The sequence below is a fragment of the Canis lupus genome, chromosome 30, assembly GCF_011100685.1.
Source record: "Canis lupus familiaris isolate Mischka breed German Shepherd chromosome 30, alternate assembly UU_Cfam_GSD_1.0, whole genome shotgun sequence".
In the NCBI taxonomy this organism is placed as follows: domain Eukaryota; kingdom Metazoa; phylum Chordata; class Mammalia; order Carnivora; family Canidae; genus Canis; species Canis lupus.
This window is the reverse complement of record NC_049251.1, coordinates 37,772,499-37,800,332: the sequence shown is the minus strand read 5'-3', so window position 1 is coordinate 37,800,332 and position 27,834 is coordinate 37,772,499. Positions and strand designations below refer to the sequence as shown.

At 61.2% G+C, this 27,834-nt stretch overlaps 1 protein-coding gene across 10 annotated transcripts; it reads left to right on the top strand.

Annotated features, from left to right (window-relative positions):
* Nucleotides 1–210: 210 nt before the first annotated feature.
* On the top strand, nt 211–27,834 carry STRA6 (signaling receptor and transporter of retinol STRA6). 10 transcript variants are annotated; one of them, XM_038580955.1, is made up of 20 exons: nt 6,018–6,218; nt 7,029–7,164; nt 10,030–10,240; nt 10,998–11,064; nt 11,314–11,399; nt 12,530–12,669; nt 13,137–13,160; nt 13,348–13,514; nt 15,011–15,133; nt 17,207–17,274; nt 17,443–17,519; nt 17,785–17,846; nt 18,747–18,909; nt 22,325–22,400; nt 23,415–23,548; nt 24,878–24,995; nt 25,079–25,180; nt 25,923–26,086; nt 26,283–26,423; nt 26,964–27,834. In XM_038580955.1, the coding sequence occupies exons 5-20, from the start codon at nt 11,344–11,346 to the stop codon at nt 27,110–27,112; spliced, it is 1,764 nt and encodes a 587-aa protein (XP_038436883.1). In that variant the 5' UTR covers nt 6,018–6,218; nt 7,029–7,164; nt 10,030–10,240; nt 10,998–11,064; nt 11,314–11,343; the 3' UTR covers nt 27,113–27,834. The 10 variants fall into 10 exon arrangements, with proteins under 10 accessions (XP_038436878.1, XP_038436885.1, XP_038436881.1 ...); XM_038580950.1 differs by lacking the exons at nt 6,018–6,218; nt 10,030–10,240 and adding an exon at nt 211–340; XM_038580957.1 differs by lacking the exons at nt 6,018–6,218; nt 10,030–10,240 and adding an exon at nt 677–848 and having other exon boundaries at nt 7,007–7,164.

Sequence of the window (27,834 nt, the reverse complement as noted above, 5' to 3'; positions counted from 1 at the left end):
GGATCGGCTGGCCCACTGTCCCCACAGCCTTGGGGGTTGCAGGAATGTGTTTGGGATGAAGAGCAGGCCCCAGAACCCCGGCCTACTTCTGGAGAGAGACTGGGCTATGGGGAGTTGAGGAGAAGGCTCTCCCCCTTGAATGGATCATTCCTGAAATCCAAGCTCCAAAGCCTCACAAAAGTGTGACAAAGTCCCCCTTCCCATGGTCAGGGCCCTCAGCCCAGCTGGGCAGCAGCGGGAGGCTGATCGGGTTATTAAAAGCTTAGCTGGTGGCTCCCCTCCGGCTTGGAGCAATTCATCAGGCAGTGGCCCCGGGAGTGACGGATGGTGACAAATGACGGTAGGTAGGGGGTTCCTGAGCCCATCCGGGGCCACAGCTGGGGAAACTCAGCCATCAAAGCCCGGCGGGCTTCTCCAGCAGAGGTGACTCTGAGGGCCAGGGAGATCGAGTTTCGGGCAAATGGTTTAGGTGGGGCGGGGGGCCCTCGGAGACAGGCCGTCCTGTGTGCTGCGTGGGGCCCAGGCTGGCTGTGGGCCGGGCTGGAGAGGTGGGGGGGGCTTGTCCAGTTCTGGAACCGCAGGCGGGAGGCCCAGGGTGGGGGGCAGGAGGCCGGGGCTGGGAGGCGGGGCAGGGCCAGCCCCCGCGGGTGGGAGGGTGGGTGGGAGGAGGGAGCCGCCTTCCTAGGAGGAGGAGACGGAACACCTCTGAAGCAGGTGCTGGGGACCCTCCCTGGGGCCCTCTGCTGAGCCCGCAGCGCCCGGGCCTCCGGGATCCCAGCCAGCACCGGGGGAGGAGGCCTGGGTTGCTGGGGAGCACCCCCGGGGGGCCGGAGCCAGGCCGCGGCCAGGTAGGACAGGGAGGGGGGGGAACAGGGCCGAGGCCGAGGCCGGATGGGACGGAGGCGTGGGGCACAGCGGGGGTGGGACTGGAGACCTGGAGGCGGCGGTGCTGGGGGACCCTGGGAGCCTGCGCCAGCTCCAAAGACAGGGACACATCAGAAGGGTTTACTGTGAGCGGCGGGAACAAGGAGAGAGAGAGGGAGAGAGAGGGAGGGAGGGAGGGGAGCGAGCTCCGGGGATCTGCCTCCGGTCAGCTCCTCGGTGGCAAGGAGGGAGGGCAGCACGATGGCTCCGTCTCAAGGCCAAACCGTGGCGGCGCCACCCGGGGCAGGACGGGCTAGGAGTCCGGCCTCGTCCAGCCCCGGAGAACCTTCACAGCCCTCTGGCCAGTCCTCTCCTGAAGGCAGGAAACCCTCTGTAGCATCTCGATCTAGCCCTCTTCTTGATTGCCTCCCCTGATTGGGGGCTCACTACCCTGGGAGAGGAAGAAAGCTCCCTTTGTCCTGGGCTGAATTCGGCCTCTCTAGCTTCCCCCCCTCTGAGTCACTTCTAGCCTCGCACTCCGGGAGGGGCGGAACATGCCGCTCCCTAGCCCGGCTACCTTCCTCCCACCCGAGCAGTCAGTGTCTACACTCCCACCAGAGCAGTCCGGACGAAATCCCTCCTGTCTGATGGTGGTGGTGGTGGGAGGGACAGGATTCCAGGAAGGGTGTGTCAGGTGAGGCCTGATGCTCCCTTGTGGCAAGGAGGTAGGAGGTAGAGAGCCATCCCCCCTCGCCCCTCATGAGCTTAGCAGCCAACAGCAGGCCTTCAGGTCCCTGAAGGGGTCAGGCTGTGCCTGGGGACAGGCTGGGCACCCTTGTGTGTCGGGGACAGTTTGCTACATGGGCGCCCTGTACATGGGAGCAGACTCGGAGCCCACTGACCTGCGTGGGGTCGAACCTGACTGGGCTCCCTCTCCACAGCGGACCCCATGGGCAGGGCCCAGCTGCAAAGCACCGCCCCTGCTCCTGAGTTCAACACCCCTTGGGCATTCCCTGCTGACTCCTGGGGGTGATGGACACTGCTGAGGCTCTGAGGTGTCACTGAAGTTTGGGTACTGTGCAACTTTTAGGGGGATGTGTTGGACTCTGAGAAGCCGGGGCCAGGCTGGGAGGCCGGTGGGCAGTGGGCTGGACCTTCTGCAACTGCTCACCATGGTTCTGACCATCGGGCCCCAGCCTGTGCTTGGTTTGGCCATGTCTGAGGGTCCCTGGGATACGACCAAGGTTCTGAGGTGTTTCAGAGGTTCTGGGGCAATACTGACCTTCTGGGGGCTTGTGCGGGTGACACTGAGGCTCCAGGAGGTCTCACGGTGTTGCTATAATTCTGGGGGCTATTGCTGAGATTCTGGAGGTGTTCTGGAGGATGCGGAGCCCTTGGGGGTGGTGCTGAGGTTCGGGGGATGCTGCTGGCCTTGCGCATTGCCTCTGGCCCACTGTTAGCTCCTTTTAAGCCTAGCACTTTGCCCTTAGAGGATTTTGATAACCAGAGGCTGCTGAAGGCGCACACGTGGGCCTCTGTTCCTGGACGCAAACATTCCTCAGATTTAATCAACTTGAACAAAAACATGGGGAGGAAGGAAGCCCTGTCCCAAGGCCTCCGTGGGCCAGCTCCAGCCCCAGGGGCAGAGCAGGGCAGCTCCGTGCCCAGCCCAGGTAGGAGGAGATGGCCTTTGTCTTCTCGGAACCCAGAAGCCTTTGGCGACCCTCTCTGCAACCCTCTCTGACACTGAGTAGGGCTTAGACACCCTCCAGTCTGTGCCCAGCTGGGAGCCCTGCTGGCCTGGGCCGCCCCTCAGGTCCTGCCATCAGCCTCACCTGGATGTGCCCACGTGGGCTCATGCAGGCCACAGCTAGGTGGTCCTGACCCCTGCCCTGTCTTCTTGCCTTCCAGACCCCCCTTCTTAGCTCTCTTAAGGTTTCATTCTTACTACCGCTGGGGCCCTGCTCCAGGCCCCCTCCTCCAGGAAGCCTCCAAGACTGCCTAGGACGGCTCCTTGTCCGCCCCCCCACCCCCTCCTCTCTTCCCCGAGTGTCTGCAGTGTGTCTCTGAAGTCCCTCCATTCTCCAGGCCCTTCTCTCCTGGTGGCAGGCACCAGTCTCCGACTCTTCAAGGCATGAGTCACGCTCTAAAACCAGCTCCAGGGGTTTGGCTGTGGACCCTGCTGCCGGGTGGGGAAATTCTTCGGGAGCACGGTGTTACGTCTTTCTCTTCTCAGTACGCTTCCCAGCCTGCTTGCTGTCTGGCCTGGTGGCATCTTTCCTAACACCTTGGAGCCAACCCTCCCGTTTTACAGAGGCAGGCCCCAAGCTTTTCCAGCTCCAAGCTGGGGAGGTACTTTGGCTCAAGAAGCGGGGTCCCCCTCCCAGCCTGAGCCATGCAGCCACCCAGTATCCGTGGTGCCACCTGGCCTGTCTTCTTCCCAGCCCCCAGCACGATGGGTGGGGAGCTGCGGGCCAGGAGGGTGGGTTGAAGACACCGGGCGGGGGGCCAGGGGGGACACCTGGGTCATCACAGCCTCAGTGGCTTTGGCCTTCTTGCTACAGCCAGCCAGCCAGCCGGGTGCCTGGTGTGCTGGCTCCACATTCTTGGGCCATGAAGTCATTGAGGGCAGGGAGTAGGGGCCTTGGGGAGAAGAGAGCCCACAAAGAATCTCCAGGCTGAAAGCCCTACTCCTCCTGGGACAGAGGTGGGTTGAGACCCAGAGAGGCCAAGGGAGTCACTCAGTCACTCGGCCAGCCCAGGGTTCAGACCCAGGTAAGCCTGCCTCCCCAACCAGGGCACTTTCCAGTGCCATCCAGCAACCGTGCTGTTCCTCCGGGGCCTGCTCCTGCCTGCTTCCCGCGTGGCCCTGATCTGGGCACCGGGCACACGCTGCCTTCTGGCCACTGTGCCTGCACCCAAGTGAGCAAAAAAGTTCACAATGTCCTCGCCTCTGGTGGGGGCCTCCCCAGGGAGGAGGGAGGGGATATGGGCACTGGGGTATCCGTCGGGGACAGTCTTCCAGAAGGCATCCACCGCGATGGATGCCAGGGAGCCGAGCGGGGTTCGGTCAGGGAGAGGTGCTGTGGGGCTGGGCTGGCCTGGGACCTCCCTGGCAGCTCCCGAGGCTGCTGGAGGCTCCTCAGGCACCCGGATGGCTTCTTCCGTGCCCAGCTGGGTACCCCTCCCTTCCCCCAGGTTTCTGCTCAAATGCCCCCTCCTCTGTGGGGCCTTCCCTGACCAGCCGGCCTAAAGCAGCCACCTCCTGTCTGTGTCCCTCTTCTCTGATCCTGCTTTACTTTCCCTCTCAGCACCATGACACGGTGTCCCCCGCTGCCCCAGGTCCATGCTCACTGCTGCCTTCTCAGCGTGTAGAACCTTGCCTGGTGCAGAAGGGAGATGCAATCGGCATTTGTTGAATAAATGAATGAACGAACAAACCAGCCTGGGGAGGCTCCCTCGAGGGAGGGAAGCAGTTTCTGAGAGGCAGCGTTGCCCAGCTGTGAACGCCTCTGCCTTGTATACAGGGAGTGAGCTCCCCATCACAGACTGGACTCCAGTTGCTGGAGGAATCGCGAGTGGGGATTTAAGATGGGATAGGAGTCGCTGCTCTCTAGGCTGGGAGTCCAAAGCTCCTGAGCAGTGGTGGGAATGCGAGGCTGTAGGGTTGGAGCCGAGGCTGGAGACCAAAGCCTGGCTGGAGGCAGAGTAGGCTGCACAGGACAGGCCCATGGACAAGTGCTGCTCACTAGAACAGGCCATGGTTTGGCCAAACCCAGTTTATAAAGTCCTCGTCACCCAAGAGCCCCGCGCTGAGTGCGCATCAGTGGGATAAGGGAGGAAGAAGAGGAGAGGCAGGTGCCCCAGGACCTCGCTGCCAGGCCTGGGAGGCTGGGTTCAGCCCAGGGTTCTGGGATCGGATGGGCAGTGGGGGCTCCTGCTCCCTGTTGCGTCACAGAAAGTTTGGGTTCAGTTCTGAGTCGGCTGCCGCTGACAGCTCTGGGGGTGGCAGAGGGGTGGTCTGAGCCCTCTTCCTGGAAGAGGGTCATCTGGGAAGGAGGGGGAGCCACGGGGCCAGCAGAGTGCTCAGTCTCTAATCCTAGAAGGCCTTGTGGGGCTGGCTACTAAGTTTGAATGGGGAGCTTTTAGGATTTCTTTTTTTTTTTTTTTTTAAGATTTTATTTATTTATTTATTTATTCATGAGAGACACAGAGAGAGAGAGAGGCAGAGACACAGGCAGAGGGAGAAGCAGGCTCCATGCAGGGAGCCCGATGCAGGACTCGATCCCAGGACCCTAGGGTCATGCTCATGCCCTGAGCCAAAGCCAGAAGCTCAACCACTGAGCCACCCAGGCTCCCCAGCTTTTAGGATTTCAAGCTCTGTCTCCTCTGAGCCTCCCCGGCGCTGTTCCTTCTATCAAGAACACACTTCCTTCTCCCCCACTCCCATCCTCAAGACCCCCACTGTCCGCATAGCTAACTTTTCCTTACCCTCAGACCTCCATGGAAAGGTTTCTTTTTTCGGGAATCCCCCATTTTTTTTGGACCAACTTCAGCTTCCTGTGGCATGCATCAGAGCAGCCTGTCTTCCCTTTGTAGGCAGGAAGACTCAGCCGTGTGGTTTGGCTAATTGTCTGCGTCTCCCCGGGGAGGGCACACTCTCCGGTCCCAGGGCCCAGAGCCGGCCTGCGCTTAGTAGCTGTTCAATGAATTTACGTTAAAAGAGTACAAGGATAAATGTTTTTTGAGCAACCACTTGTGGAATGAACGAGTGCCTTGGCTGGGGAGGGCCCCCCTGGGGTGCTGGAAAGACAGGGAGCTTCAAATGTGCCGTGGGCCTGACCCCCCCACCCAGGGACAGGGGCCTGAGAACAACTCAGTGTGTTTATCTGCATCTTGTCTCCCTTCTGAGCTGGGGCCAGGAGGGGGAGGGGAGCCAGGCCGGGGTACAGGCTTCTCAGGGGTGGGGGGAAGGAGGGGAAGCCCCAGACCTTGCCTGGGCCCTGCCTTCCTCACCCTCACCCCATGGCGTGGGCGGAGCCGAGGCAGGAGGAGTTCTTACTTACCCCCTGGGTCTGGTTTGTGTTTAAAGGACTAATCTCCGCCTCGGGAGGGTGAGTTATCTCCTGGTGAAATCAAGTTGGAAACTAAAGTTTTGACCAGTGAGACACATGTTGCCTCCTTCATGGAAACCTAAGAGAAGGCGCAGACAGGCTCCCCATCCCCGCCTCTGCCCCTGCTCCAGCCCCAGCCACCTCTTTGGGTTGCAGAATGCTGGACTTGTGTGTTGGGGGTGCGGGGGGCCCTGCAGATGCGGTGGGCAAGGATGTGTGTGCAGGAGGCGCAGGAGGCAGGTATGTGTGCGCAGCCAGGTGCTGGACCCTCCTGGCCACACCCCTCCAGGGCTCAGGCCACCAGTGGAACTGGGGCCTCCTACCCTGGGAGGGGCAGCTTGTAAGGACCACAGTGCGATCCCATCACCGAGGGCCAAAGGAGCCAGCGAGCAGAGCAGAGCAGAGCGCAGGCTGGGGCTGGGGCTGGGGAGGCGGTGTTGTCTCCACGGGAGCCCAGCAAAGAGGGGGATTGGACTCGACCTGACCCGACCCCGACCCGACCCAACCGACCAGGAGGGCAGGAGGGACCTGGAGCCCAGCTGGGAGGGTCCAGCTGTGTCGCCTGCCTGTTGCCCGCCCATCCTTTCATCTCTGCAGCTCCTTCCTCCCTGCCCTTCCCCAGTATGTGTCTGTGGGTCCGTTTGGGTGGCTTTGGGGAGCGGGAAGGAAGAGGGGGGGGTCTCTGTGGGCAGCTTGGATTGGACAAACTTTCTTTGAAAATGGTCCTTCGCCCAAGGGCTGGTGGTCAGATGATCAGACAGGTGCTCCGGCAGGAGTCCAGGGACCCCGGGGGCGCACACTTCCCAAGGGGGTAACGCCCCCTGGGGGAGCGGGCAAGACGGGGCGGGAAGGGACGGGAAGGGACAGAGAAGCCCTTCCCTTTCCCCGTGGGCCAGCCCGGCCCTCCAGACGGCTTTTCCCAGAGAGCTAAGAGCAAGAAAGTAACCTTCAGGATTAAAGAGAAACGTTTCTTTGTTTGGGTTTCTTTTTTTTTTTGTTTCTCCCTAAGCCTCTTTTCACATCTGTAGTGGTTTTTCCCCCCTTGTCCAGGGGAGGGGGGGGAGGAGAAAGGCCGGAGCATGTCGTCCCAGGCGGCGGGGAACCAGACCGCCTCCGGAGCCGCAGACGACTACAGCGACTGGTACCTCGACGAGCCCCAGGATGGCCAGGAGCTCCCGGCAGAGGGGTAAGTGGCCCCCACCGCGTCTGCCAGCAGAGTGGGCCGCGGCAGAGGTTGCTGACGGGGGACGGGGCAGCCCCTGGGCAAGGGCCCCTGGGAGGAACGGGGCCGCTCCTCTGCGGCGTGACCCTTGGCAAGGCACAGCCTCCCCGGGCTTCAGCCTCCCGTGACACCAGAACAGCCCTCGCCCTGGTGCTGATGCTTGAGGTGGGGAACGTGGGCCAGGCTGTCACTCAGAAAGCACCTGTGTGATGTGTTGTTTGTTTTTATAAAAAAAGATTTTATTTATTTATTCATGAGAGACACAGAGACACAGGCAGAGGGAGAAGCAGGCTCATGTAGGGAGCCCGATGCGGGACTCGATCCGGGGACCCCAGGATCACACCTTAAGCCGAAGGCAGACGCTCAGCTGCTGAGCCACCCAGGTGCCCCCTGTGCGATTTGTGAGAAATACAGTCTCCTGGGCCTTATCTTTGCGAATTCAGGTCCAGCTGGTTCCGGGATGGCTCCTGGGTGACTCTGGCCTGTGGCTGGGATGCAGAGTGTTGGCTGAGTGGGTGAGGGAAGTTGGGCCTGACTTCAAGGGGTTACTGGTCCCTATGGTGACCATCTGGGGTGCAGTGTTAGCAGCGTCAGGCTCCCTGGGCAGCCCAGGGCAGGGGGAGGCCTTGAGGAAAGATGCCCCCCCCCCGCCCCCTGGCCTTTGGGCAGCTCTGAGTCTCCACGAAGATGAGGAGGCCCTTTCTCTTCTGCCAGAGTGCTCGGGGGAGCCCACGGCGGGAGGCAGCCTCGGCCCATCCAAGGTGACTACCTCGGCCCATGGCTCCCTTGGCCAGAACCTGTCTTTGTTTAGTCTGTGCGCCCTGGCAGAGGGGCTGGGCCTCCCTGGGCCCCACATGCTGCCAAGAACACCTCGCCTATGTGGGCCCCACAGTCCAGATCCCCCCTTCTTGTTCCTGGGCCTCTCCTCATCCCCCCTGCTTCCCTGTTCTGAGGGTTTGAGGAACTGAAAAGGTGAGGCTGGGGAGGGGTGGTGGGGGCTGAACCAGATGTGCACACATCTGCTCTCCATCAACAACTCAAACTAGAGTGGGGGAAATATTGGCAGGCGTCCCCGGGAGCTGGGGCTGTGGCCTGGCCCCGCTTGGGTCACCCGGCAGGGACGGAGGCCCCACCCAGGCCTCGTGCTGGGAGGACCCAAGGTGCCGGCCACCTGGATTTCCTGCCCCCTTCCCTGGCTGATCTAGACAGCCCGTGGGCTCCTTGTCTCTGCTGCATATTTTGGGGGTAAGAGAAGCAGCAAATTGGGGAGGGGCCCGGAAACCCATGAGGTTATGGATTCTGACCTGGGTTAAGACCCTAATCTGTAGTTGCATTCCCAGGAGCCTCAGGGCCCTGGGCATCGGCTGGGGCCAGGCTCCTGGGATATGGCCTCAGAACGAAGCTGGATACATGGCCGGGCCCGGGGGAGGGGAAGCATTGCCTCTGACGAGGGAGGCATCTGGAATTTGCCGCTGCCTTCTACCACTGCCCCAAGGATGAGGTCTGTTGGACTCTACCTACTTGGCCAATCCGAGCTGCGTACCTTGGCACCCCCCCCCCCCAGCACCACCCCCGAAGGCGGAAGCTCAGGGGAATCCCAACAAGATGACCTTGAGCCTTCCTCTCCCTAAGCGAGTCAGATACCCCAGGGAGGCGGCGCGCCAAAGCTTTGGGGAGCTCCTGATGGTGATCCCCCTCTGCATCTCAGCGTCCCTCAGCTGGCTGGGGTTCCGGCTGGCGGGCACTGGCGACAGTGGCCAGCTGGACTCCTTCTCCTGGTCACACTTGTCCAGTTGTCCTCGTGCTGGAAATACCTGATGAAAGGGCTGGGGAGGCAGGTAGTGAGTCTGATGGGGGTGGGATGTGTCATCTGGGATCTTCTGTGGGCACAGGACTGGCCCTTTCCTACCCCGGAGCCCCCCAACCCTGTCATGTGCCCAGCCTGACATCTGCCCATGTGTTATCCACTTATCACCAATACTGAGCTGCTGGGCCAGAGCCTGGGGACACGAATGCCTATGACAGCTGTCTACCTCCCTGCCACTTCAGAGGGCTGCCTGGGGAATCGGAGGCTTCCCTCCAGGCCTGGCCTCCCAGCAGGAGCTCCGGGTGATCTGCAGGCCCTGCGCTGGGGGCAGGGAGTGTATCAGGGTCCAAGGACCCGGGTGGTCAGCTTTCCCTCCCACCCAGAGACATGTGCTCCCCCTTCCCCTCTGAGTGGGGCCCTCTGTGGGCTCCTGCTCAGAGACAAACTTCTAGAAGCATTTGTCTTGCTCCTTCTTTTTATTTTATTTTATTTTATTTTATTTTATTTTATTTTATTTTATTTTATTTTATTATTATTTTATTTATTCATGAGACACAGAGAAAGAGATAGAGGCAGAGACACAGGCAGAGGGAGAAGCAGGCTCCATGCAGGGAGCCCGACATGGGACTCGATCCCGGGGCCCCAGGATCAGGCCCTGGGCTGAAGGCGGCACTAAACCACTGAGCCACCTGGGCGTCCCTGTCTTGTTCCTTGGTCTCAGTGTCCTCCCCACTCGGCGGTCCGGCCTCTGCCCCTGAGTGCGAGACCGAGCCTGCTTTTGGTCCCCACCTCCCCTCTGGGCCTAGAGCTCTGCGGTCATCCTGGAAACCCCCCTCCATGTAGCTCTCCCTCCTACTCGCCTCCGAGCGCGGCCTGTCGTCTCCCTCCCCCAGCACTGCTTATGCTGAACTCTTTGGAAATGCTAACTTTCAACTGTTCTTGCCGTACAGAAATGACTCTTTCATACGGTTCTTAAACCTAACGCTTCCTTCCGTCCTCCTTACCTCTCCCCTCCCGGTCAGATGTGGGCGCTGGAGCCAGACGACCTCAGTTCGAATCCTTGCTCTGCTGCTTTCCTAACTGTGTGATTTGGGCAAGATACTTGGCCTCTCTGAGCTTTGGTGTCCTTGTCTACACAAGGGGATTAATAATAGCACCCACCTCTTCAGTAATACCTGGGTTGCCTGGGTTAATGCGTGGAGCAAACAGCACCTGGCACGTAGTCCATTCTTAGTAAGTACTAGTTACTGCTGCTGCTATTACTGAGATTGAGCCCTAGGAATCTCCCCAGATCTAGAACACTGGCGCTGCAACACCCTCGATGGCTCCCTAGTGCCTCTCGCGCCTGCTGTGACCTGCTCCCCGCCTGCCCCCACCCCGTGACAGCAGCCGACCTGAAAGCCTTGCTAGGCCCCAGCCACACCGTTGCTGCCTCCACACACGCTTCCTCGTGTTCCTCCCCCTGAGCGTAGCTCCCTTTCCCCTTCTTTGCCATAACAAACCGTCTTTTAAACTCAAATCAAATGCCACAGGGCCAATCATAGGACTATACATCTGACTGCTCCACCGAGGCAGTTCGCTCAGGGCTCAGCCCACAGTTCCGAGGACAGGTCTGTGAGGCCTGGAGCAGTCAGGCTGCCTGGAGGAGGGGGGAATGAAGTGGGATTCGAAGGCCAGGAAGAATGGATGGGAAAGAAGGGGGCTCCAGGCTGAGCTGACCCCCTCTGTTTCTTCCGTGCCTTCCCCTGGGCGCCCGCTGTATCCTTCAGCCCCGTAACCTCAGAGCTTGGCATGGGGCTGGCACCCCATGAGGGGCCTGAGAGCCCTGAATGACCCTCAGGAGGTGGAACTGGGCAAGCCTGTTGGGGAGAGATGAGAGGGCTGAGAGAGGTGGCGGGCAGGGCCCAGTGTAGAGCCTGGAATCCCAAGCCTGGCTGCACATGCCAGGGGTCCTCCCACCAGCCTGAGCCAGCCCTCTCTCGCTCTGCAGGGCAGTGCCCTCCTGCCACCCCAGCGTGCTCTCCGGCCTCCTCCACACCTGCCTGGCGGTGCTGTCGGTGAGTCTAACCTGAGGCCAGCCTAGTCACTGCTTGCACCCTATTGCCAGACTGGGCGGGGGGCTGGCGGAGGGGGACCCCGAGAGCCTCAAATCCGGGAGCGGTCTCAGGGTAGGGCCCCAACCGGGATGCAGGCCGAGTCCAACCCCTCCAAGGTTCTCTTGGTCAGGCCCTGATATGCCACATGATGGTGCCCTGGGCGGGGTGCTGTCCTGGGCACCCAGGGCCTGCTCTGCGCTCTCCTTCCAGGTCCTCGTGCTGCTGCTGCTGGCTGTGCTCATGAGGCGCCGCCAACTCCGGCCCCGCTGCAGGCATGGTGGGCCTAGACTGCCCAGGTGGGTGCTGAGGTCTGGGCGCCGACAGGGCCACTCTGGGACGGTGAGGGCCTCAGCCACACCCCCACTTCTCTCAGCCCCGGGGCGTTCGCTCTTACTAAGAATGGACTACCTGGATCTCTGGGCCTAGGCGGGGGCCCAGAGGGAAGGGGAGGGCCCCACTCAGGCCGCCTGCTCCTGTCCCAGACCCAGGGAGACACCAGCTCCACGACCCATTTCCTCAGATGGCCCATAGCCTGGCGACACGTATCCCATGCCATCTGGACCTTCATCTCCCTTGAGGGTCTCACCCGGACCCTGATGCTTGATGGCAGATGATGTGGGCCTCATCTCCAGTCCCTAAGGCTAGAACTTTCTTCCCCTGTCTCCTTCAGTCCTGCAACCCCAGAGCCTGGGACAGGGATGAACTTCAGGAGATGAGACTGGGCAGGTTCATGCGGGAGACACCAAAGGGTTGGGGGAGGTAGTGGTTAGAGCCCCAGTGTAGACAGCCTTGCCCCCCAGGCCCAGGCCACGCACCAGGTGAGTCCTGCCATGATAGATTTGGGAAGAACTAGCTTGGGCTACTGGTGGGCCCAGGTAAGAGCTTGCCCTGGGTAGAGGGAGAAGGAAGCGGTTGGAGCTCTCAGGGCATGAGGTCAAGCTCGACAGAAGCAGAGGGTCTGAGTGGGGCCTGCACTGAGCCCAGAGGGCCGATGCCTGGGACAGCTGTGCCCGCTGTCTGCCCTCTGCCCCGGGGCCACACCCGGGCTGGGGCGGTGGTTGTTGCATAAGGATGTTGTGACTCTCCATGCTCTCTGAAGACTTGCCAGCTGAGACAGACTGATTTGTGTGGAGGCAGCTGTTTCCTGGAGCTTCCAGGGTGGGCGGAGGGAGCAGTGCTCGGGCTTGTTCCCACTGCCTGAGTGTGTAAGGCTGGGGGTGTGGGGGTAGCTCTTGAGTCACTTTGCCATGGGACCCAGAACTTGGCACATGGGGGCACTCCACAGATGTGGAGTGGACAGAGGGTGGGCCTCAGTTTCCATCTGGAAAGTGTCCCCCTCTACCTGCCTGGTTTACGGGACGTGGCGGGAAATGGGGGTGCAGGGCCTGAACGACCCCTTTCTGTCCTGTCCCTGTCTCTACCCCAGCCCTGTGGACTTCTTGGCTGGGGACATGACCTGGACAGTGCCCGCGGCTGTCTTCATGGTCCTCTTCAGCTCCTTGTGTTTGCTGCTCCCCGCTGAGGACGCGCTGCCCTTCCTGACCTTGGCCTCGTTCCCCAGCGGAGGTACCCGGGGCAGAGGAGGTCCTGGGGCCGGATTGGCGGGCTGGGCTGGGCTGGGTGGAAGTCCAGAGCCTGGGGCAGAGCTCTTCTGCAGGGAGTCAGGGAGTCATCCCCGTCCTGAGCCACCACCAGGAAGATGCTGTCCTGCTAACCTCCCAGCCACAGTGCGTGACACGCCCTGTCCACCTCCTCTGTTCTTGTGCCAACCCCTTTTCCAGAAAAGAGAATGAAAGAGGGCGGGACGGAAGTGGGGGCCGGGGACAGTTCTGGAGAATTGAGCTGGGCTCAGGGAAGTGATGGTACTAGGACAGCTGCCGCCAAGAGGGGCCACCATCCTTAACATGACCCCCTGAGAGCAGCCAATCCTCACAATGCCCACAATTCGAAGCGTGGCTGTTAGCCCTGTTTCACCCTGGAGGACGCTGGGGGTCAAGGCGGGCTAACGTGCTACCCTTATTTCCATTTTACAGATGGAAGAACTGTGACTCTGAGAGGTAACTTGCCCGAGATCACAACGCTGGTACCGGTCAGAACCTGAATTTGAATGTGGGGCTCTTGCTCACGGAAGCAGCTGAGGGGCTCAGGAGGGGGAGGCAAGAGAGTGGCCCGCCGGGGCTGGGCCCAGACCGCCCACATCTGCCTCCCCATCACATGTCTCCCTCTGCCCATCTTGTCTTCCAGGGCCTTGGAAGATACTTGCCCTGCTCTATTACCCTGCCCTCTACTACCCTCTGGCTGCCTGCGCCACCGTCAGGCACGGAGCCGCACACCTGCTCGGCAGCATGCTGTCCTGGGCTCACTTTGGGGTCCAGGTCTGGCAGAGGGCAGAGTGTCCTCAGACACCCCAGGTAACCCCTGACTCACAAGAGCCTGAGCAGAGGGGCATGGAGGGGCTGCGTGAACCGGGGGGCTCCTTTCCTCTGTTTATATGCTGGACTTCTCTGCTGTGGCCTGCTGTGCACAGAATTCCACTCCTGTACACACAGGCCCTTCCCAGCTTGGGCCCTCTGTCCTTGGAGGGGGGGAGTGGGTGGCAAGGCAGCTGGGCCTGTCCTCAGGAGCTTCTGCTCCAGGAGGGGGCCAGGAGGGAGGAAGAGGAAGCCTGAAATCCCTCCATTATTGATTCCCCAGCCTTGGCTTTGGCCAGGCTAGAGTGGGAGCGAATAGATGGAGAAGGGTGAGCCCTGAGTTGGGGGATGGCTAAAAAGAGAATTCTAGAACGTCAGAACCTGGTTCACAGGCTGTTGGCTGGAGTGTGAAGCTCCCAGGTCTAAGCCCAAAGGGTGGAGGCATAGGTTTCAGAGCCAAACAACCTGAGTTTGAACCCAGCTTCTTTCTTCCCTCCCTCCCTCCCTTTCTCCCTCCCTCCCTTCCTTGCTGCCTTCCACAAACATATTTGAAGCACATACTCTGTACCAGGGACATTTCTAATAATGAAATACAGCTAGGAACAGGACAGATGAAGTCCCTGGCATCCCGAGAGCTGCCATTCCAGAAGGGAAGATACAGCAAATACATAAATATACAGAATGATGCCAGGTGATGCTAAGTGCTTTGAGGAAACCATGTCACCATTCTGAGATTCAGTTTCCTCCCCTGTAAGCGGAGATAACACCATCCTCCAGGGTAGAGATGAAGATTAGTTGGTTTCTTTGAAAGCAGGGACTTCATTGGTCTTTTTCATCACCCAGAACCTGGCACATACTAAGCTCTCAGTAAAAATGCATTGAATTGAGAAATAAATGAGTGGATCCAGAAGGGGCCTGACCCCGGGAAGGCAATGCTAGGAGGTAGGGCTCGTGCTTCCCTGGTGCCCAGGTGGCAACTGGACGTAGGTAGAATTAGGCCTTTGTCTAATTTTCAGGGGCCTGTGCCCAAAGCCCAGGAACAAAGGAGCATAGAAAGTGGGTATCCCCGGTTTCAGACCCCAGGGCAGCCCCAGCTCCCTGGGGCAGGGAGGAGGGGATTACATAACTTCCTCGCTGGACTTCTCTAAGGGCTGTGGGAGCCCAGGAGCCCAGGAGCCCCAGGGAGGTGCCTCCACGGAGCCTCAGGAGGGCAGTGGGAGTGTTTGTGCTGAGTGGCCTGGGAGCCAAGAACCAGAAGATAGAACCAGAAGCCTCAGACCAAAAATAAATAAATAAATAAATAAATAAATAAATAAATAAATAAATAAATAAATAAATAAATAAAATAAAATAAAATAATAAAATAAAATAAGAAGAAGCCTCAGACCACCCTCAGGCCCAGTGGGAGCCAAGTGGGAAGGGAAGTGGATCCTGGTCTTCGGTTGGGGGAGGAAGGCCGAAGGTAGGTGTGTCTGGATGTCGGTCTCTCTGTCTAGATCCACAAGTACTACTCCCTGCTGGCTTCCCTGCCTCTGCTTCTGGGCCTTGGATTCCTGAGCCTTTGGTACCCGGTGCAGCTGGTGAGAAGCGTCAGGCGCAGGCCAGGAGCGGGCTCCGAGGTAAAGGGGCAGGGCCGGGCTGGGCTCCTCTTCACTCCCAGGATGTCCTGAACTGCTGCGTATCTGTTGATTCCCTGTCCTGTCACGCCTGACGTGAGCCACAGAACATAGCGGGTGCTCCGAAAATATTTGCCGAGTCACCAAGTGACTGGGTAGTCCTCCCTCCCCGAGCAAAGGTTAGGCCAGGCCCTCGGCTGGCACCCGGGATGCCTGGGGCACCCAGCTGCGTGCACGGTGGGGATTCAACAGAGGGGGGGTGGGCCGGGGGACGGGGAAGTCCGAGCTCTGCTTCTGATGCATGGACACTGCAGCCAGAGAAATGAGACCGGCCAGGAGCCTGGTGCCTCCTGGGAGCTCTGCGGGTGCCCACGTGCTTCAGGAAGCGCCCGGGGCAGAGTGGCGTAGGAATCAGTCTGGGGCTGGTTGGATAAAGTGAGATAAAGCAGGGGCCTGGGAGAACTGAGGCAGGCTGGGAGGGCTTCCTGGAGGAGGTAGGCTTCAGTAGGGGCTCTGAAGGACAGGGAGGACCGGGAGCACGGGAGGAATAAGAAGGCCTGGCGGGGGTAGGGAAGAGGAGGGAGCAAAGGGGCAGAGACGGGTAGTGTCTGTTTTGTTCACATGTAATTTGTAGCACTGGGCAGATCTCAGCACGTGGTAGACCCTCTGCAAATATTTCTGAAGGTTTCGATGGACGGGTGGGTGGATCACAGCGAGGGAGAATTCCTGCAACCTCATCAAGGAGCCTCCCAAGGGTCAGGCCCCGAGCAGGGCGCCAGGGCCCAGAGCTACCGACTGTGCGCTCCAGGGGCTCCCGGCGCCCGGGGAGTCAGCAACAGAGGGCACCGTGCGACCTGAGACGTGCAGCGGGGGCCCAACCAGAGGCGAGGGCAGAGGGCGAGGGCAGAGCCGGGTCAATTCTCTTCTCGGTGGGGGAGGAGGAAGACGAAAACCAGGCCTCAGAGGCCCCCAAAGGGAGGGGCAGCAGTGGGGAGGCCGAGGCCACAGCTGCCCAGGGGCCCGGTGGCTCTTGGGGTGGGGAAGGGCGGCAGGCGGCAGGCGGGCCAGACAGCAGCGAGCTGCTGGTGCCAGTTGCTGGCCTGGAACAGACGCCGGGCGCGAGCAGGTGCACGGGGGTCGATGCACGGTCCTGGGTGGCGGTGGGTGGCTGGACCACGGGCGGGGCTCAGGAGGGGGCTGGGACGGAAGCCGGAGGGGGATCGCGGGCCCCAAGGATGGAAGGAGACCGAGGGGAGAGAGGCCTGTGGGCTCCGGTCCCCCCGCGGCCGCCCCGGGTCCTCCGTGGGCCCACCCCACTCCGGGTGGGTAGCAGTAGGCACCTCGGCTACTGTCCCTGTGCCCTCCTGACGTTCACTCTCCTGGGGAAGCCCACTGTCCCCTCATTTTCAGTTGGCTTCGAAGCAGGGAGCGGCTCCCCCAGGGGCACACGTCTTCCCTGCTGGGGCCCTTTCCACCCTCCGCCGGGGCCTCCTCTGGCGCCTCTCCCCTGGAGGAGTCCTGGGAGAAATCAAATCCTCTTTGGCCCTGGGGCAGAGCGGTTTAAGCCTCAGGGACCCAGTCAGGCTTAGAGCTGACCCGCAGCTACCCTGGAGTGGGGGTGGGGGTGGGGGTGGGGGTGGGGGGGTAGGGAGGGGGTCCCGGGGTTGCCATGGCAACAGGTGACAGCCTTGTATTCTCCTAATGATGGGGGGCAGGGGCTCACCCCATCTTGCCGTGGGCCTCTGGCACTTGGCAGGCAGCTTAGGGCCTGGAATGTGGCTTAGGCAAATCCTGTCACCCTTGTGATCTCCCTGGGGTAGCAGGAGAGGCCTGGGGGATGTGACCTGGAACGGCCCGTCCTGTGTCTCCCGCTCAGGGATGTGTCCAGGGGAGACGGAGAGCTGGAGGAAGAGCCGCTCAGCGCTGAGTCTTCTAGAGCCTGGCGCTTGTCTCCCATGTGGGGAGGAGAAAGGGCGGCTTTAAGGGCCATGGCCCTCGCCCCCGCAGGTTGGCCCTTCTCTGCACCTCGCCACAGCCCCAGTCGGGTCTCATCTGCTCGCGCGTCTGTCTCCTCAGGGGCTGCAGAGCAGCTACTCGGAGGACTATCTGAGGACCCTCCTCTGCCGGAAGAAGCTGGCAAGCAGGTGAGGTCCTAGACGCATCCTCCGGCCGCTGGGCAGGCCCAGTTGGCAGGCCACTTCGGGGGCTGCCCCAGACAGCCTGGGGGGCAGCATGAGAAACAAACCAAACTGGGCTCGGGCTCAGGGCAGGGGCTTCTCCCGAGGGAACCGCCTGCTTCTGTCTTTCTGCAGCTCCCGCGCCTCCAAGCACGGCTTCCTGTCCCGGGCCTGGGTGTCCTACAGAAACTACATCTACACTCCACAGCGAGGTACGGAGGGGCAGCTGAGCTGGAGTGGCAGGGCACCTCGCTCGTCCCTTGCAGTGAGAGGCCAGCTCCCGTCCCCCAGAACCCTTGTCAGGAGGAACAGGCCCCGCTGGGGACAAGGGGAAGTCCCTGGCTTGCCTTTGCTGGGCCTACAAGCCCTGGCCCTTTTCCTGGGCCCTTTGGGAGGGATGGGGGCTCCCTGGCCTGGGTGGTGCTACGGCTTACCACCTTACCCCTTACATCTTACCCCTTCTTTTGGGGTCTGCAGGATTCCGACTCCCTCTGAAGCTGGTGCTTTCAGCCACTTTGACAGGGAGCGCCATCTATCAGGTATGTCCTGCCCCTGTCGTGCCATCTGCCCCCAACCCCTAAGCCTGGGACAGCCTAGGCCCAGCTCAACTGCCCAAAAGCCCCAACCGCAATCCTGTCCGGCTGCTCCTGGACACCTTGGGAATATTGGCCTACACGCAGGAGAGGGAGTGTCAACTCTCATGAGGCTCCTGTACTCAGAGCATGAGCTTTGGAGTCATACAGACACGGATTTAAATCCTTGCTCCATTATTTACCTCCTGTGTGACCTTAGGCAAGTTATTCAACATCTCTGAACCCATTAGCTGTAAAATAGAGGAACTAGAATCTTTCCTCTTTGAGCAGTTTTGGGAGGGTTTAGGCAGTTTTGGGTAGTTTGGAAATAATATGTGTTTGAGATATTGAATAATCCCCTCCATTGCCACCCCCGGAAAACTGAGAAGCCCAAATCCTGGGAGGTAGGTGTGATTTTTCTCCATTTTACAGATGGGCAAAATTGAGGCTCGGAATTAGACCTGACCAAATTCCCATCGCTAATATCCCAAGGTAGCCAAAATGTGAGCCCAGGTCCCTCTAGCTTCAATGCCTGTGCTCGTCTATGGGATACTTGGCTTTTGCCAACACGGGCGATTGGGAATGTTATTTTCTGCAGTTTAAACAATAGACGGCGGATAGATAGAGGTGTAGACATACGGCTGTGCTGCTTGGAAGCACGGCTGTGGCCTGCTGGTATCTCTTTGCAATGTGCGGGTGAGGGGCCGATAAGAGCCCTGAGGGGCGTTGGGCAGGGGGTTGCGGGCTGTGTGCTGCCAGGGTTTCTGCCCCAAAGTCACCCTGCTGGCTGAGAAGACACTTGGTCCGAGATGGGGGCCTGCTGTGAGCACGGCCAGGTCCCCGACCTTCCTCGTGGGGCTCTTCCAGGTGGCCCTGCTGCTGCTGGTGGGCGTCGTACCCACCATCCAGAGGATGAGGGCGGGGATCACCACGGACATCTGCTACCTGCTGGCCGGCTTCGGGATCCTTCTCTCGGAGGACAAGCAGGAGGTGGTGGGGCTGGTGAAGTACTACCTGTGGGCTCTGGAAGGTGAGGCCCCCGGGAGGCCTGAGGGGGCCCAGCGGGGACATGAGGGGCTACCCACGTTCAGTTCCAGCCTGCCAGGGCCACGCGGGGTGCTCTTGGGCATGTCCCTTCCTCTCTCTGGGTCCCACCTGCCTCACCTCCAAGCTGGGGTGCTGGCAGTTTCCGGGTCCGGGTCTCTGAGACTTGAAGGAGTCATCCGAGCAGCCCCGGGGCTTGTGAGGTGTCTCCCGGGTCTTCGCTCAGCTTTCGGGTGTGGAGCCGGGCAAGGCTTCGGGGTGTGTGAGCCCCTCCAGCCTTGCCGGGGGAGCGAAGGAGGCAGTGATGTGGGACAGGGGGCCGGGTTCTGAGCTAATAATCGCCATGGCGGGCGGGGTTGGGCAGGGTAGTGCTTCTTCTTCCCTGATCCCTGTCCTCCTGGGCCCTCTCCTTGTGCCTTCCCTCCCTGGGAGGCTTGGGGGGAGCCTTGACAATGAGGCCCTGGGCCAGGGAACCCTACCGGCCTCCCCTTCTGGGGTCTGATGCCTCCTTCAGCCCTTAGTCTGGCCTTGCACCCGCACCACCTCACAGGCCCTGCCAATAGCCCTGCGGAGGAGATGGGGAAGCGCCCCCCTTGACTCTCAGGGCGGCATTGCTTGGGGCTGTACCCGCTAGAGAGGAGCCAAGAGGAATACAGCCTCCTGCCACCTGCTGGGGCTCCCTCCACACCTCGAGACAAAGCCTGGTGGTCAGGACTCCTGAGGCCTGCATTCGGCTGACTTGGGAGCCCCGCGGGTATGAGCACCCTGGCTTCTGAGGAGCACCACGGGGGTCGGAGCTTAGGCTGCTCACCCTGTAGATGGGGCGTGACTGCTCCGGCGGCGCCACTGCTCCTGGCCATTAGCACCGTCCTCTCCCCACAGATTGGAAAGAGGCAGGAAGTGGGGGTGGGCACAGACGGGTGCAGGGGCTGCTTCCTTCCCAGGCCGCCACTCCCACCACCTTCCCGAGCGCCTCTGCTCCCATCCCGGAGGCTACCCTGCAATTGTGGCCATGTAAGCTGGACAGGTGACAAGTTCTGGGTGGGCTGCAAATGACATCGCCAGGGAGGTTTTTCCGAGTTGGCTGCAAGCCGGACCACAGGCAGGAGCGGACGTGGCCCACATCCGCCTGCATCCAAGGCCGGCACCCACACAGCAGCCCTCTTAGGTCGGCATCGTCAATCCTCATCTTGCAGGACAGGAAATGGAGGCTCGGAGGCCAGGAGGGACCTGCCCAGGATGGCGGACTTTGCTTCTACCTCCTACACTGACATTTATCATCGCATCCGAGCCTCAAGGCCTCCACTTTGGATCTTCTCAGATTCAGGGGCCCAACAGAGTAGGGTTTACTCTCCCAGCCCACAGATGAGCAAACTGAGGCAGGGGAGGATTAGAGCTAGGCCCAAAGCCACTCAGTAAGCCACAGTTGGAACTGGGATCATATCCGGGCCCAGGGGCCGTTTGCTCTGTACTGAGCTCATGTCTTCTTAACTCCAAGAGCCTGTTTTAGGGCTGCCCCTGGGCACCCGGGCATAAGCCTGGCGTCGCTCGCAGAGGGCTCGGCCTCTGAGCCAGGTGGACCAGATTAGAACTCCCGCTCCATCACTTACAATCCGCGTGATCTTGGGCAAACGGCTTCTCGGGACTCCCGTTTCCCGACTGCAGAACCGGTGTTGAAGCTACAAAGGCAGCCTTGTCCCTGAGGCCCTCCACCCAGTGGGGGAAGAGAGATCTATCTACCAGGCAGGGTCCCAGGAAGCAAATAGCAGGAAGGGTTTACGGGTACCAGGATTTGGGGAGACCCAAGTTTGGAACCAACTGAAGGAGAGCGGGGCAGGAGGTAGATGAATGATGATCAAAAGCCAGGCCTGGCGCCACGGGGCTTGCTGAGCCTTCCCCCTGTGTTAACCCATTCACTTGCCTGCGCCCGCTCAGCCGGCAGGCTCCTGACCTGGCAGGAAACGGGCCACAGTGCCCTCCCGCTGGGGCCACGCTGGCTCCCTAAGGGCCAGTGGGGCAGGGCAGAGCTGCACACCCCCAGCGCTTTCCTCTGCAGTTGTGTCCAGCCGTGGCTGCGCCTGAGCATCGCCCGCTAACTTCTTTAAGACCCCAAGGCTCAAGCCCCTTGCTAGACCCCAGAACCACTGAGGGTGGGCCCAGCCTCTATACCTGAACGAGCCGTCCTGGTGGCTGTGATGCAAGCCTCCCTCTGAGAACCCCTGTGGTGGGCACCTGATACCAATCGGTGGGTTGGTTGATTCTAATCAATTGCTGATTGAAATGAATCATTAATTCAATGATGAATTAATGATTCATTAATTCAATGATGAATTGGATCATTGGATCAATTAATCAATTGATCCAATGATTCAACTGGACCATCGTCTTTGGAAGGCCCCCGGTGCAGCGGCTCCCCGCCAGGCTGCACACAAAACTCCAAAAGCTCAGGACCGGATGTCACACCCAGAAATTCCGATTTTCTTGGCACAGGGTGCTGCCTGGGCGGCGAGGGGTTTTGCCGCTCCAGGTGGCCCAGCTGGGCTGCCGGCCCTGAGACCACCGCTACGGCCTTGAGGCGACGTGCAAGTAGCGTTTGCCTCTCCGCGTGTGTTTGAGTCTCCGGGTGGGACACCGGCCCTGGGATGACTGAGGCCATCGGGGGGGCAGGCTCCCTGGGCTGGTGCTGGGTCTGCTTGGTGTCAGCCCATCGCTTCCCAGCGGTGCGGCTGGAGGGTCAGGCCCTCTCGCCGAGCCTCAGCTTCCCCGGTGGGCCCGGCCTTGTCGGTGGGGCTGCCGTGAGGGCGCGGGCCGAGGCGGGCTGCGGATGGAGGGCAGGAGAGCCTGCTGGGCTTTAATACTTCAGCGCTCGCTCTGCACGGTGCATGCTCCCCTGCTCTGAGGACCAGCAGACTCGTGTGCGGGCATGGCCAGGGCTGGGTTTTAAGGCCCACGTCATGCTGGGAGATGGGCAGCCCGGCGCTGTGCCGGCATGAGCAAGCTGAGGCTGGGGGACCGAGTGGCCCCCCGAACGCCACATGGCCGGGAAGCCGAGATGGAGGCAGTTGCCGGGGTGGATGGCACCTCTCTCTGGGGATCACACAGCACTGGGAGCAGCGAGACAAGGGTGGAGACCAGGCCTGGAGGCTCAGAGCCGGCCTCTCCTTGTCCTGGCCACCGTGTCACTGAGCAGGACGGGAGGGCTGGGATCGGTGACTCGCACTGCAGCCGAGAAGGGCCGCGCGGGCGGCGGTGGCAAGGGCCTCTGCTCAGGGCGGGCGTGGGTATGGGCGTGGGTATGGGCCCTGGTAGCTCCCACCAGGCACTTCCCCGGGGCGGTTCAGGGGCTCCCGAGGGAACTGCAGGCTCCCGCTTCCCACTTGGCTCCCTCTCTGCCCCTCCAGCTTGCTACATCTCGGCCTTGGTCCTGTCGTGCTCACTCACCTTCCTCATGCTGATCCGCTCGCTGGTGACACACAGGTCAGTGGCAGGCTCCGACCCCCGGGTGCAGATGTGAGGAAGAGCTGCAGGAGGCCTATGGGGCCGGCCCTGGGGCTGGAAGAAGGGAGAGCCACCGTAGGCCCCACTTGTCCCCGTGTCCGCCCTGCTGCCCGGGGCCTTCTCGGTGACCAGGGGTGGCCTGTGGACCTTGCCCCTTGGAAGGGGCCCACCTGGGTGGGCTGACTCAATGGGGAAGGCAGCGTGGAAAGCCCACCCTGCCCTGGGATGGGAAGAGGAGGCAGAGCAGAGGGAGGAAGGGCTGCAGGGCTGTGTAAGGAGCAGCAGCGGGAGCAAGACTGCCTCGTGCCAGTGTTGGCGCTGGTGTCCACGTCAGCGTGGAGGAGAGCCGGCTGCTGCTGGGCTGCCCTGGGCCGCGGAATGCTACGCCACGCTGCCTCGCTTGCGCTTGCCCTTTCGCGGGGAGGGATACGGAGCTGAGTCGTGGGTGCAGAGGCAGGGCAGCTTCTGGTTGGGAGCAGGGTGATGGGAAAGGGGGCGATGTCAGAGGGCACACTGGCCGGGCCTCAGGGTTTTCGCCCAGGGATCTCTCCCCACAGGGTTGGCCCTACCCAGGCTGGCACGGAAGTCCCCCGAGCCTCTGCCTGCCGGGAACCTTGCCTCCTGCCCTGGTGGCCCATCTGCGAGTCCCTTTCCATTCCTACGGTCCTTTCCTCACTTTTCTGACTGGCTCAGGTTGAGCCTTCTGCCTAAATTTGTCTCCTTGATCCCTGCCTCGCCCCCACCTGGGCACCAAAACTTACTCTTATTCCTCCTTTAAGACTCTACTCAGAGACCACCTCCTCCAGGAAGCCCCACTTGACCACCCAGGCTGGGTTAGTAATCTCCCCAGGGCTCCTGCAGCCCTTGGCTTTCCTGCCCATGGCCGCAGGTTGTAAATAGACAGGGAGGAATTTAGGGAGTGTGTGTGTGTGTGTGTGTGTGTGTGTGTGTGTCCTGAGGTCCCTGCCTTCCTCACCCCTGTCCCCCAACCAGGACCAACCTGCAAGCTCTGCACCGAGGGGCTGCCCTGGACCTGGGCCCCCTGCCCCAGCACCCCCACCCCTCCCGCCAGGCCATAGTGTGTTGGATGAGCTTCAGCGCCTACCACACTGCTTTTACCTGCCTTGGTGAGCTCCCCCTTGCACACCCCAGCTGGCTTCACCTGGTCCCCAAAACTGGCCCCAGTTGGGGAAGGGAGAGTGCTCAGCAGGTCTTGGATGCCCCTGGGTGCTGCCTACCTGTGCTGGGGCCAACTCCAGGGTGAGAGTGAGAAGAGGAACCCACTTTCCTTCTCGGCCTCCACTCAGGTTTGGGGAGGGGGAGCAGGTGCAGAAGCCCTTGGAGAAAAGATAGCCCTCACCCGAGGATAGCCCCTCAGTGCCACCAGCTGTTTACACGCAGGGTAGACCCAGGGCTGCAAGGTGGGAAGCTCAAGGAGGCCTATTCCTGCTTCTCTAAGGGAGCGTTATGCCACCATGGGCTGCCTTGGAGATAGTGAAACCCCTGTCACTGGGGGTATGAAGGCAGGGTCTGTGGCCGTCCCCAGGGCTGCGAAAGGGGTCCTGCCCCGAGAGGGTTAGGTTAGGTTGCTTTCCAGGACCCCTCCTAGCTCCGTTTTATTTTATTTTATATATTTATGACAGACACAGAGAGAGAGAGAGGCAGAGACACAGGCAGAGGGAGAAGCAGGTTCCATGCAGGGAGCCTGACATGGGACTGGATCCCGGGACCCCAGGATCACACCCCGGGCCAAAGATGGCACTAAACCCCTGAGCCAATGGGGCTGCCCCAGCTCCAAGTTTCCCATTCTTCCCCGGGGTGGTGTGGTGAATGAAGGCCTCTGAAGCGAGGGGCTGGGGTCCGTGCTGCAAAAGCAAGGGCCAGACTCCCCTCCCGGATGGTTCTTTCAGTCCTCACCTCCCTGCGGGAGGAGGAGATTGATACAGGAGAAGAGGACTTGCTAGCACCAATACTTGGGATTCCTCATCCCGGCGGACTTTACGCCTCCCGAGCTCTTTTGTCCACGTCTCCCACGTAAACAACTAGCCAGTTGCTTCAATAGACAACTTGCCGGTGCCCGCCGTGTGCCAGGCTCTGGCCAGTAGGACCCTAAACGTTCATTCAAAATGCAATCTTGTCCCCAAGGACTCCGGGGCCATTGGGGGGGACATAAGTTTTGCAGAGCACTTTGAGGCTGTCCTAGAGTGGCCACAGACATACTGGATCATCACCATAAGCCTTCCGAGGTAGGGGCCACTACCCCAGGTGACAGAGGAAGAAACCGGAGTTCAGAGAGGCAAAGTAACTCACTGTGGTTGGCACAGCGAGGCAGTGGCAGAGCAGGGATCGGAAACCAGGCCCGTCCCGTTCCTCAGCCCTTGGGCCCCTGGGATTGCCGGGGCGGCCGGGTCGCGCAGAGCCCCACGTCTGTCCCTCTGCACCTCGCCATCCTGTAGGGCTCCTGGTACAGCAGATCATCTTCTTCCTGGGGACCACAATCCTTGCCTTCCTGGTGTTCATGCCCGTGCTCCACGGCAGGAACCTCCTGCTCCTCCGACACTTGGAGTCCTCATGGTGAGAGAGGCGAGGAGCTGGGGGCTCTGGGACCACTTCCCAGAGGGCTCCTAATAGTGACATCCTCCCCACCCCCCCTCCAGGCCCTTCTGGCTGACCTTGTCCCTGGCTGTGATCCTACAGAACACGGCAGCCCACTGGGTCTTCCTGGAGACTCACCATGGACGCCCAGAGCTTACCAACCGGTGAGGAGCCTCCTGGGCTTGTGGCCCCCTCAGGACCTCAGCCTCTTCTTCGGGGTCTTTTCTTTTGTGTCCTTCTGCCTCCACTGCCATGCCTCCCTTTTCTATCTCAGGGAAGCCCGGTGGGGAGTAGGAGAGCTTGTCTTTCCCAAACAGAAAGGGAACAGTGGCCCAGCCTACTCCGAGATACCTCTGTTCACCTATCACAGTGCCAGAAATACTCCCGGAGCCTTTGCTGCTCTGGAGATCAGCACTGCTCTCCCCCCCTGGATCCTCTGTGCCCCCAAAACCATGTGCCTCCCCCCTTCGCAGGAAGGAGGTTAATAGAAACATGACTTGCATGTTAGGTGGAAAGGCTGGGGGAGGACCTCAGCGCCAGGAGGGACTCAGAGTCAGTAGACAAGGGACTAGGGGAGGGAGACAGAAAGATCCAGGCCATGAGCCTCAGTTCTGCCGAGCTACACAGCCTTAGCTAAGCCACCTGATGTCTCCGGGCCTCAGTTTACCCTTCTACAGAAGGGAGTACCACCCCCCTTCTCCCATGCTGGTGGGACACGAGCCGTATGGGGAGGGCAGGCCCAGCACAGGGCAGGCTGCTTCGAAGGTGCACTTGACAAATGGCAGCTGGTCCATAAACACTCGGTGGCTGTGCTCATCCAGGTCTGCCCCTGACCCTGAGGAAGGGGCTTGGCGGGGGGGGGGGGGGGGGGGTCCAGCCTCAGGCTTTTCTCTCCCCCCACCCCAGGCGAGTGCTCTATGCAGTCACCTTCTTTCTCTTCCCCATCAACGTGCTGGTGGGTGCCATGGTGGTCGCCTGGCGGGTGCTCCTCTCTGCCCTCTACAACGCCATCCACCTTGGCCAGATGGATCTCAGCCTGATGCCACCTAGGGCAGCCGCTCTGGACCCAGGTAGGGTCACCGGGCAGGGCCAGGAGCAGGGCGGCCGGGCCCTGACCTCGTGCACGTGGTAATCCGTCCGCAGAGCCGGTCTGTAACCTCGTACAGCGGTGTGTGTGGGCTCCTGGGGAAGGGGGCTCCCGGGGAGGGGCTCCGGCAGGTGCACAGGCCACCCGCCCCCCAGCGCTGCCGTCCTCACCCTCCCCAGGCTACTACACATACTGCAGCTTCTTGAAGATTGAGGCCAGCCAGTCGCATCCAGCCACCACAGCCTTCTGCACCCTGCTTCTGCGCACGCGGCAACCCCGGCGCCCCCAGGACGGCCTCAGACGGGGGGAGGAAGAAGAAGGTGCGCCCTCCCCCTGGGCTATGGGAGTGGAGACCACCCTCTTCTCTGAGGGAGGCACACCTGGTCCCCCCCACGTAGGATGCGTGTGCAACGACAATGGGGGACAGCGGGGTGGGTGCCAGGAACACGCTCGCTTCCTCCCTCCCTCCTCCGCTGCCTGGGGGAGAAAGGAAGTGAGGAGTTTCCTGGTCCCTCTCAGGGTCATTTATTTCCACGGTACGGACACGGACACGTCTCCTCTCTGCATTCCACAAGCGCGCACACACACCCCCTCCTCACACGCAAAATGAGGTGTCTGCCCCCTCACCCCGCTGCCTGGAGAGTATGGAGGAGGCGGGGGGGTGGGCACTGAGCTGGCTACCCCAGCTCTTCCTCCAGTGCCCGCCACCCCCCCATCTGCCACCTGCAGGATGACCTCCTGAGCCTTTCGGAACCCCCTGGGCCCCAGGCCCCCCAGGGACCTTGAGGCCGCTCAGGGCTGGTGCAGGGGGCTCGGCTGGGTGCTTGCTGACGGACTCACAGAAAGTCTCTCCCTCTTAGGGATGCAGCTGCTGCAGACCAAGGACCCGGCCGCCAGGGGAGTGGGGTCCAGGGCCCGCCAGGGCAGGGCCCGCTGGGGGCTGGCCTACACGCTGCTGCACAACCCGGCCCTGCAGGCCTTCCGGAAGCCGGCCCTGTCGGGCGCCTAGGCCAACGAGTGTGGCCCTGAGGGCGGGGAAGCCACTGCCTCCTGGTGGGTGCTGGGGTGCTTCCCCTCCTCCCAGCCCACGTCCTCCCCAGCCTCCCCAGCATCCTCCCAGCCCTGGGAGCCTCTGCGTAGTGCCCAGAGCTCCTCGCCTGAGTGAGTTCCCCCATCAGCCGCCAGCAGCAGAAGCCAGGGCGCTGGGCTCGGGCGGAGGTCTGTCCGCACCAGGAGCCTTGGGAGGGCTCTGGTTGGACTCTGGTTGGGTCCTGGTTGGGCCCCCGCAGGCTCTGGAAGCCTCCTCTGGAGGAAGGAACTGGTGGTTTAGGCCCTTGGTCTGGGGGTCAGTGGAGCTGGGCGGCCGAGTCCAGGCCACTCCCCGTGCTGGCTCTGCACCCGCCTCAGCTCGCCCTGCAACCCTCTCCCGACCGGGCCGGGGGTTCAGGCCAGAACAGCCTCCTGTGCCATCTCAGCCCAGCTCAGCCTCGGATTCACCGCCACGAACCACACAGCATTTCCCCCGCTGCTCCCTGGGGGGCCTCGGGCCTTCCTGTAAGGCAGCCCCTGGAGGAAACCATGGGCTCCCACCCGGCAGCGAAGTCGTGGCACAAACCAGGCCCCACACCCCGCTGGCCACACTTGAGAGCCTGATATGTTTGCAGTTGGTGTGCCTTTAGATATTATGAAAGAGGGTAGTGTGCTCCCTGTAATAAACTTGTCCCTGAGAAA